The sequence below is a fragment of the Athene cunicularia genome (genome assembly GCF_003259725.1).
Source record: "Athene cunicularia isolate RWA chromosome 7 unlocalized genomic scaffold, athCun1 chr7_part1, whole genome shotgun sequence".
Lineage (NCBI taxonomy): Eukaryota > Metazoa > Chordata > Aves > Strigiformes > Strigidae > Athene > Athene cunicularia.
This window is the reverse complement of record NW_020799107.1, coordinates 36942444-36952376: the sequence shown is the minus strand read 5'-3', so window position 1 is coordinate 36952376 and position 9933 is coordinate 36942444. Positions and strand designations below refer to the sequence as shown.

The following is a 9933-nucleotide window of genomic DNA, read 5'->3' as shown; positions in this document are numbered from 1 at the left end:
CCGTAATACTTTGTCCTTTCAAGAATATGAAACTTCTGTCATCAAGAAAATGCATTTAGACAGATTTCTCTCAATATTAAATAGCTCATCTCCCTCAGACTGAGCAGAATTGTTCATTAAGTTGAGCATTTTACGGATTTCTTCAATATGCACTTTCTTTTTGAGGGCTGCTCCCAGGGAAAGGGGCTGGTTTATGGGAACTTGGCATCACCGAGCTACAAACGATCACGTCCTGGAGAAGCATCACCCCTGCTCTTTGTGAATACGCTCTACTGTCAAAGTAACACTTCTACTTCTATTATTTGCAGGTGTTTACAAATAAAATCCAAGGAACTTTCAATTTCATGGGAACCTGAAGAATCTAATTTCAAACACAGCATAATAAGCAAGATTTCAGCTAGGTGAAAATTCAGTTTAAAAAATAAAAGTAATGGGAGATTTTTAGAAGACCTGACCGCTTGTATATATTTAGCTATGCTTATAGTTCTTTAAATTTTCACTTGTTATAAGCTGCAGTACCTATAAATCAGACCATTTATGACGCTGAGAAAGAACAGGGAATAAACGGCATTGGAAAAATATGAAATTCAATCAACACAAGGTTTCTCTAAAAATTAAGAGGAAAAAAAAATTCCTGCCTCTTAAAATTTACTTCCAAATGTATGGAAGTTTGGATAATCTTCCATACATGCCATTTCAGTTAGAAATTCTTAGGAAAACATCCCTTTATGCAAAAGTTTCAAGTTAAAATGGGCTTTTTATTTAAACTTGAAACTCCACCAGCGTTATCGCTGCTACTGGGAGACATGAGGAAATTCTCTGACTGCTGAAAACAGTATGTACAGCAGACCTAGACTTTTCTTTTTCTTTTTTAAGTACCGTAACTTGGTTTCGGGATCTTTAGACAGCAGTTGGAATCTCTATTTAAATGGAGATAAGCACCCATGTTTGTACTTTCACATCAAACACACGTGGAAACACAAGGCCACTGTTGTGACTAGAAAAATTAACCTTTTAATTCCATTAAAAATAATTGAATGGACTTGGTGAACCACTCCCCCAGGCTGTTGCACAGTCTCAGTGGCACCACACAGACTTCAGGCTCCACTCAAAAAAAACATTATAAATTACTAGACTTAAAACCCCAAAATCCCAAACAAAAACCCCATCAAAAAAAACCCAAACTCAAAACTCTCCTCAGTTTTGATATTGCTGCAAAACATTTTGACAGATGTTCTATAAAACTCTGATTATTCCAGAAGCGTCTATAGATAAAACTAAAAACTACATCTTGCAGGTAGGTTTTGGTATTGGCTGCATCTTCTCTTCATCAGCATTAACATGTCAGTTTTAAATGCCGACAGCATAGTTATTAAAATTTATGAAGCAGGCATTGATGTTTTTATCATTTTAAAACCTTAAAAATAAAGTTTTCCCTGAAGGAAAAAAAAAAATAAATTAATGATTCCAGGTGATAAGACACAGCAGAGGGCATTCTGCTATGCGCCACAATGCAAACGGATGGCTCTAATCGACAGCTTTTCAGCTCTTCACAAAATAAACCGCGCAGGTTAACAACGTCTGATGCGGTACCTCAAATACAGACTTTCTTAGGCAAAGAAGCCAAATCTAGAACCAGTAAACCCCGGCATTTTCAAACAGCCTCCTTAGGCAACCACCGCTAATAACACCCGTGAACTAACCAGGGCTGGCGGGGGGCGCAGCCGGTGCCGCGGGGACTCACCCGTCCAATCGCACGTCGGGCAAACTTCGGTTCAGGGCAATCAAGTCACTGGCCATCAGGTTAAATTGGTTGATTTTAAACAGCTCTTTCATCTTCTCCTGGTCATCCTTCGGAATGAGCACAGCCTTCCCCATCTCTCCGGGGCCTTCTTGGTTTCGGGAAATAACAGCTGAAGACAGGAAAGCAAAAGGCAACGTTTAGTAGCTGGGCGGCGGTTTTCCTCCTCACCTATGGGTAGTTTTTGGTGTTCAACAAGGAACATTAAAGAAATAAAATAACACTACAGCACTCTGTGCTCCACTGTGAGGTTTTATCCCCATCCGGACCTGAATTTATATCTAGTTCCTTTCCATGATGATAAAAAAACCCAGATTTGGTCACCTGCAGCTCTTGGCTGTAATCACTATGACAGTAAATTACTATTCTCGAGGTTTACACCAGGATTACAGCACACAGCACCAGATTCTCCATGAGATTCTCCAGACAGAAAAGGTTTGGAAAAGACTCTTATAGCTGTAGAAAAATATTTGAAGAACATGTATATTAAACTAATTCTAACCAACTTTTATTTATTTATTTATTTAAATTTATTTAGTTTTCACTACCAGGTGTGTTACAGCATAATCCCATCCCTCTAAGTAAATCTTCAGTGTCAAAAAAAAAAAAAAAATCCATCCTGGAAAATGCATCCTACCCCTGACAGAGTGTCTTTCACAAATTATTAGAGCTTAGTTTTGAGAAATCTCTGTACAGTCAGTTTTTAATTTTAAGGAAAAGTAGAGTATCATACAAGCACACAAAAATAAACAAGATACAGACTGCCTTTTTAGGAAACAGTATATGAAAAGAAACATCCCACTTATACCAATAATTATGATCATTATTCTGAAGAAAAAGCTTGAGACAAAGGGTGATAAAGCCAAGTTTCCTTCTCCAACCTCAACGGGCAGCTGAGACCAGTTTCCCTCCCAAGTACTTATTACCTCAATCAACCAACAGAACAAGCAACACACGAATTTTGAACTAATTTTACATTCACACTTTAAAGCAGCCTCTTGACTGAGGCTGATTAATTAATACTGATTAATCTGTCTTCAGTGATGACTGTTAGTTGCTCCTCCCACGAACCAGTGGAAGTGTGAGAGGCAGCTGGGAGGGACCGGCCTGGGCAGTCACTGATGCTCTCGGTGACCTTCAAGCTGCAAACTTCTGTGCCATATTCCAGCATTACCATTTTATCTTAATGAAGGGATCTTGGTTTTATTTTTCTGCTGTCGCATTCCCTTTTCATCTTTAGTATCAAAATGACTTTGAAAAATTCGATGCTTAATATCCTGGGAGACTGTCACTTATGAAGGCTTCTCTACTAGCTGAAGTCAAGCATTTATTTTTGCAACCAAGAAAGTACTAGAAGAATAAATCTTTTTCTACAAAATGCACAGAAATAGACTAAGTGACTTTTTAAGGAAAGATCTATCATTCTTCCAAGCAAATCAGACATCAGGGCTTGGTAGAACAGCCTAGCAGAAATTTACATTAAAAGGCCTTTCAAAAATAAATATTACAGGCTCTGGGCACAAAACTTTTGCTTCTGCAGTTCTAGTTTATGCTTCAGTTGAGCAAGAACGCTTTACAGTATTATTTGATATATTTTTCTATCCTTCCCTTTGATCAGAAGTAGCACCTTTATGAGCTGCCAACAGGAAGACCTGACTAGCTTGCGTTGTGATTACACGCGAAGATGAAACCGCTCTCGGACAGGCGCCTCAATCTTAAAACACGGCGACTCTGAAGCTCTCAGCGTCTGATGTGACCTCCTTGGGCTGCCAGGCTCAGGGGTTCACCTCTGGGGGGGTCGGCAGCATCCCCCCGGGACCTGGGGTGCCAGCACCAGCCCTAAAGCCAGGTTTGAGGTGCTCTTAGATACCTTATCTTACGTCTGAGCAGAGCTGCTGCCTCCTCTCACCTGGCCACGCTGCCACGTGTGTTCCTCAAGGGGCAGAAATTTTATCTTAAGAGAATCCATCTCGCAGTCCGAGCCGTTTAGAGTTATCACTGGAAAGAAGCAGGCAGCTTTGAGCTGCCTCTCAGCGCAAGGCTGCGCCTCCCCGCCGCTACGCCTCGCCCACAGAGCCGCCTGACAACCCGCGCTGCACACGTACACGCACAATTATACAGTATATATGCTATTAAATTCCTCTCAGACCATTTCATAAGGTATATTTATGTAATGCATGAAATATTTGGGAGTAATAGCTGGTAATTAAACTCCGTTATATCATCACTTTCTGGAGAAACGATGAGACTCCTCCGAGACTGTAATTTGAAGAGCTAGTTCCTCAAGCTGCAGATGTTGTTTATGGAAATAAATTCTGCCTCCTTTTTGCTGGAAGAGGCAGAGGGCACAAATTTATCTAAACAGCAGCAGGAAACAGGTGAAAAGAGTCAGCCTGGCTTCTGAAACCATGGAAAAACAGGTAGGCAGCACAGCAGGGAGCTTGGCCAATGTCTTTCTTCCCAAGAAACACAACAGAGATGTAAAGGAAGGAATTACTTTAAAAAGGGATGAATGAAGAGAATAAGGAGCACTGAAAGGGAGAGGGAAGTTTGTCCTTGAGGTATCCTTCAGTCTGATCATCTTTTGGAAGAGGAATTCTTTGTTCTTCTGCCTCCAAAGCTGTATTTAAGGGCCCGCGTTAGCTCCAAGGACTTTACAGACGCCACCCAGAAGACCAGAGCCACTCTCCACAATCAGCATGTGCATCACCTGCCCGCCCGGGCAGGGAGAGGGGCCGGGACACGGAGAGAAGGGACAGCACTCACACCAGGAAAGGAGAGGAGACATCGCTGGGCTTCTCCTGCCGGAACCTGCCACACAGCAGGAAAGTGGAGGAGCACCACGAGGCACCCAAACAAAACCCCTCGAAACAGTAAGGCAGCATGCCAAAATAGTTTTTATTTTCTGCTGAAATATAATTTCAGGGTTGGCTAAAAATATCTTACTGACAATTTGCTCCTGTAGAACTCGGAAACTTTTCACTAAAACAAATTATTTAGAGGAGAAAAAAAAAAAAATCCATTGTTAGCTCAGTCATTATTACAACAGTAATTTTGCGTACCTCCCCGAAACGTGGAGAACACCAACAGTGAAGGGTTTCATACTCTAAGCTCAAATACCAGGCAGACAGCTGCAGAGGATGTTACGCTCTCGCATAAACTCACTGTAAATTCATTAGAAATCCCAGCTCATTTGCAGTGTACCGTCACAAGGACTTGGATTAAATTCAGCCTGAAAACTTGTTTATTCTGCTTGAAAGCATGAGTTATATATTCCTTCATCTGCAAAACTAATTTTCATTACAAGATTCTGTGTTCTTCTATTGTTTACTAAGGTCCATCAAGATAGAACTTCAAAGAGATTTTCCTGTCCTGAAGTTTATTACAGAACTAATCAGATTTCCTGAACAGCCTTTCCACTCTCACAGTTTTATTCAAAGCAAAGCATTATCAGATTACACTTCAATCACAGCTTACACATATCTGTGACGGAGTAACAGATTTAATTCCGCTGTGGTTAAAATGTGGCAACCTCGACTTATTAAATCTTTAGAGAAGACACAGTTTATGAATTAACAACCACATATACACTAAGATTTTCAGAGGCGTAACCTGAATCCCTACCTGGGACCATCACCTTCTTGCATTTTCTCTCCTGTATTTGAATAAAGAAGTTTTAAGCCCAGAGCCTCTGTAAGAAAAAGCCCTCAACTGCCTCAAACCCAGCGGGAGTGAAGCACACAACAATCCGACCACATTCAAGTTAGCAAAAACAACACTTTCCATTTTTCCAAACAATACATAAAATCTAAGAACAAAGTAAGCATCACAATACCAGAGATGGCAGGAATAACTAGCAAATTAATATCTTGTGCAAACACTCAATTTGACCAAACTTTTCACAGAAAACTGAAGTTTTGCTACCACTGAATAGATGTGAGAATCTAAAGGTGGGGTCAAAAGTTTTCTAACACCAGGTATGTCAAACTTTCCCTTCTAAATGCACAAAGCCACTATAAATATTTCTACTGAACAATCTGTTATTTATCCAAAGCAAACAAAACAATTTTACCGTTTTTCCAAATATTGATATTGTCATTTCACCGCATTTTTATGTTCTGCTTTACCCTCTTTTTAGGAATTACAACATCCTTCATCAGTACAGTGTCTTTCAAATCAAACTGTTCAAAATATTTTGTGAAATACCAAATTTGTGTTCAAGTTTCCATACCAAAATCTTTATGTAAAACATATACACGCACACACTCTTCAATCAGAGAACATGAATATAACACAGAATCCCTTCGTCTAGAGCATAAAAGAAAAAATAAAACTTGTTTCTTAAGTATTCAGAATGTATGAATGGTAAAAGAGGTGACAATCAGTGAATGCACGCTACTGATTATGGATCACTCCACCTGTACGGGTGTTTATAAGCTAAAATGAGCACAGCAAGCAATTTCCTTACATCTTTAAAAATATCACTTAGAATTTACTGTCGAAACCACTTCTTCTACACAGCTTTCATACTTCTCTTTGATAGCATGGCGATGATCACCGACTCCAAATGACTCTGCAGCGGGGATGGAAAGATGGGTCTTCACGAGCAGGGGATGCCCAGGTGTTGTAAAAAATTAAGCAAGGCCTCCAATTATGAGAAGTCTAAGATTTTTCCAGTCCCTACTGCCTGCAGGTTTTCACCCCTGACGGAGAGAGCCGATTCACCCCAGAGAAAGCTGCACGTCCCCATCCAGCACAGCCCTTCCCAGCCCAAACCCACAGGGAAACCACGGTGCTGGCGCGGCCCAAAGGGCTCGACCTCACCTCCAGGCTCCTACTTTAAATAACCTGCAGGTGTAAAGGGGACCCGAGGGGGAAATCGGGGATAGCCACAATCCTTGAAGCCAGAGTGGAAGAAGCTGAGAGATGTATTTCATTTTTCAATATGGAAGTTACCTGACTATCAACAAGTTTATTAGCACGTCTGGCCCACAGGTACTTTGGGAGTGCTTCTGCTGCCGGCAAGATGGAAGTTTTAGTGAATGCTAAAACAAACAGGAAACAGAAACCTCTGACTGATCCGTTATTTGCTTTTCCTTCGTGTTGAAAACCCCACCCCACTCCTCAGCACGCTCTCCCCTTGCTGGTACACTGGTACCACGCTTCCCTGTCACACTTTGCTCTCCCGCACTACTCTGCCTCAGTCTGTGATCTGGCCTTGCTGATGGGTCTCCACGGGCTCCCGCTGGTCTCTCACAGCACTCCTTGGTAATTTGATGGAGTGGTTATTTACTGTACAGTACTTTCTGAGCTTCAGGGACATTGGTGCTGGCAATTTTTCCTCAGGCTGTACTCCATGTTGTTTCTAAGTGCTGGGACAAGCTGCGGTTTTGACCATATGCACAAGAAAAAAAACCCAAACCCTGAACTCATCTGGGTTTGACTTGCTTTGCATGAAATCTTACCCAAAAAGCGCTATTCGGGGCTTTCATCCCCCAGTGGATCTCAGCGGATACAGGATCCCTCTGGCAGCACGCGGGGACCTGCAAGCTGAGAGCCCCATCATCCTGCTGGCAAAGGGCACCCAGGAGAGCACTAACAGCCTGTGTGATGTAAACAGGATTCACTTCGGTTTGGAAATCTTGCAATTGGGAAATCTGCCCATCAAAGCTCATTAACTATCTTTCCTGTATACTAGTTACATGAGATGATGCTAAGTCAAAATCAGGCATCTGAAATACTTACGGGACTGCTCCACTTCCAGGAGAGGCTGGAAAAACTGAACTATTGCAAAACTGCAAAGGTTATGTTTTTCACAGCTCTGTCCTTACCCAGCCACACCTGAGCTGAGGAGTGAGCAGCACCAGCACCCAGAGGAGCTGCTGGGACGAGACAACATGGCATTTCCCTGGTGTACCCCTGGAAAGGTCTGAAATCCACTGCCACCAGAGATCCTGTCACGTGCGCCTTGAAGACGGAAACTATTTCAGTAACTCTGTAATTTCTTAAAAATAAACTCCTCAATTTGGGTACCACCATCAGAAAGCCCTTCTGCTTTCCGTAGGGATGAGGTTTGGGCAACAACAGGTACTGCAGACCTGAAAGATAACTGTCCATCCTGACACACGAGGACAAGCCAGAGACACACACAGCGCTCCAGGAAAAAGGAGGGAGAAAGATACATCAGCACACATATGTGATCACATATATACACATACATGTATTTATACACATATAAGCCTACACACATTCTAAATGGTAAACAAAATAAAGAGGGTGGCTGCATCCAGGTGCTATCAGGTTAAGCCCATTCCTGCTGCCAGGTGCACCCAACAGACACACAGTCTTCTAATAGTAAGAACTCACACTGTGAAACACCTTAACAAACCAAAGACCTAGATCCTCCTTCTCCTCTGTAAATCATGAACTTGAAATTGCAGTCTACTTGTCATTTTGTTCAAATGTAAGGTGAAATAAAATGAGAGAAGAATAGGGATGGAAGTGGATCTCAGGTCACCTAAGCTTTCCACACACCACAGGACACAATCAACTGGACTCAAAACACCCACAGCATATGTGGGTGGTTGTTTTTTGTTCTTCTGGGGTTTTTTTTTTTTAAATACTTGCTTTGAAACCTTTGAAAATAGTTTTTACAACCTGTCAAGGAAACTGAGATGAAATCCGAGCAACGTTATTGAATTATCTCATACCTCGATACACCAGAGGAAACAGAAGAATTTTCACGAGCTGAACACATAAAAACTGAAGAAGTGATGCTCTTTAAGAATATGTAAGGTTGAGCATAGGTAGACAAAGTTAGAAGTATGTGTGGGGAACTGAGCAAAGAGAAAATCTCAGCTAAAGCCGGAGAATAAACAGCACAGAGGAGGTCAGGCTTCTCCCAACCAAAACCAAAGCCTGTGCTGATGATTTAGTGTGCAAATTACAAAAAACTTCAAGTCATTTACTATGAAAAACATTGGAACAAAACACAGCAGACTTGATTGGGTGTCTTCAGGCCTCTTCCAGTTTTTGTGATCATAATTCAGTAAACCCAACCCAAACCCCCATTCTTTGTTCCGGGTCCATCTGGGAAGGGCTCCCGTTAACCACAAGACTAGAAATCCTTTCCCAGATCAGGACAAAGGTCTGTCTTAGAGCAACTCATAGATCATGGCAGGAAAGATAAGAGACATGAGTTTTGAATTCATTCTTCCAGAGGTTTCCCTTCGCTGAGGTGGGGGCTGTACCCAGCCTGGTGTGTCCAATGATAATCAGGCTGCGTTCTCCCTTTTTAAATCTATTTATCTTTTTGACAATGAACCGCAGGACTTAACTGAGCACTGCTGGCAAAAAAAAGCATCCTTTTTATTTGAGTTGGATTTGCTGTCTCACATTTCCATTGTTTTTTACCTTGGGAAACACAGTGAATCCCTACCTAATCAACCTTTTCTGCCTATTTATGCCTTTACAAATCCTCAGTTTATCCTTCTTTGCTTACAGCTTTTCCAAGCAGCAGAATTATTTAATTTAGCCTCTCCCCACAGAGGCCAAACAGTACCTGAAATCATCCTTGCCTGCCTTTTCTGAACCACTGGTTTCACTCAATAAAAATTGAGCTTGGTTTGAATCAAGCACCAAAAAAAGAAAAAAAAACAACAAAACACAACACCCAAACTTTTGTCCTTCAAGGGCATAAATTCATACGCTTCCAGCAAAGCAAAAGAGGCTGCTTTAACCTGCAGCAGAACTCTTCTTCTGTGATTGGCTTTCAGGGTCTTGAAACCAAAGTAATCTACAATCCTCTGCAGAGCTCTACACCTTGTCACGGTGTGATTTCAGAAGGAGCATACACACTGTTCAAAGGAGGCATCTGTATGCACCCCGTGGTGCTTCACTTAACTCTAGTTAATAGTCGCAACCCTCAGAAGGAGCAGTGATTCAGCAGTTTTGCTTGTTAACTTACTGAAGCAAATTTCAAATATTTTTGAAGGGTGATTTAAAAAAAAAAAAAAAAAAAAAAAAAAAAGTCTATCAAAAATAGCTTTACCTCCAAGCACAAGAATTAACAGCTCATCTCTTCAATGACCACCTTGGTGCACGCGAGGATAATGGAACTGACATGAAGCATG

General features: G+C 41.5%; 1 protein-coding gene across 1 annotated transcript in view; it reads right to left on the bottom strand.

Annotated features, from left to right (window-relative positions):
• Window positions 1-1878, bottom strand: part of GALNT13 (polypeptide N-acetylgalactosaminyltransferase 13) — a 78639-nt gene extending 76761 nt beyond the window's left edge. The window contains exon 1 of the mRNA XM_026852538.1: window positions 1745-1878. Within this exon, the coding sequence (XP_026708339.1) occupies window positions 1745-1878 (134 nt within the window). The remainder of the gene's footprint in view (window positions 1-1744) is intronic.
• Window positions 1879-9933: the final 8055 nt, after the last annotated feature.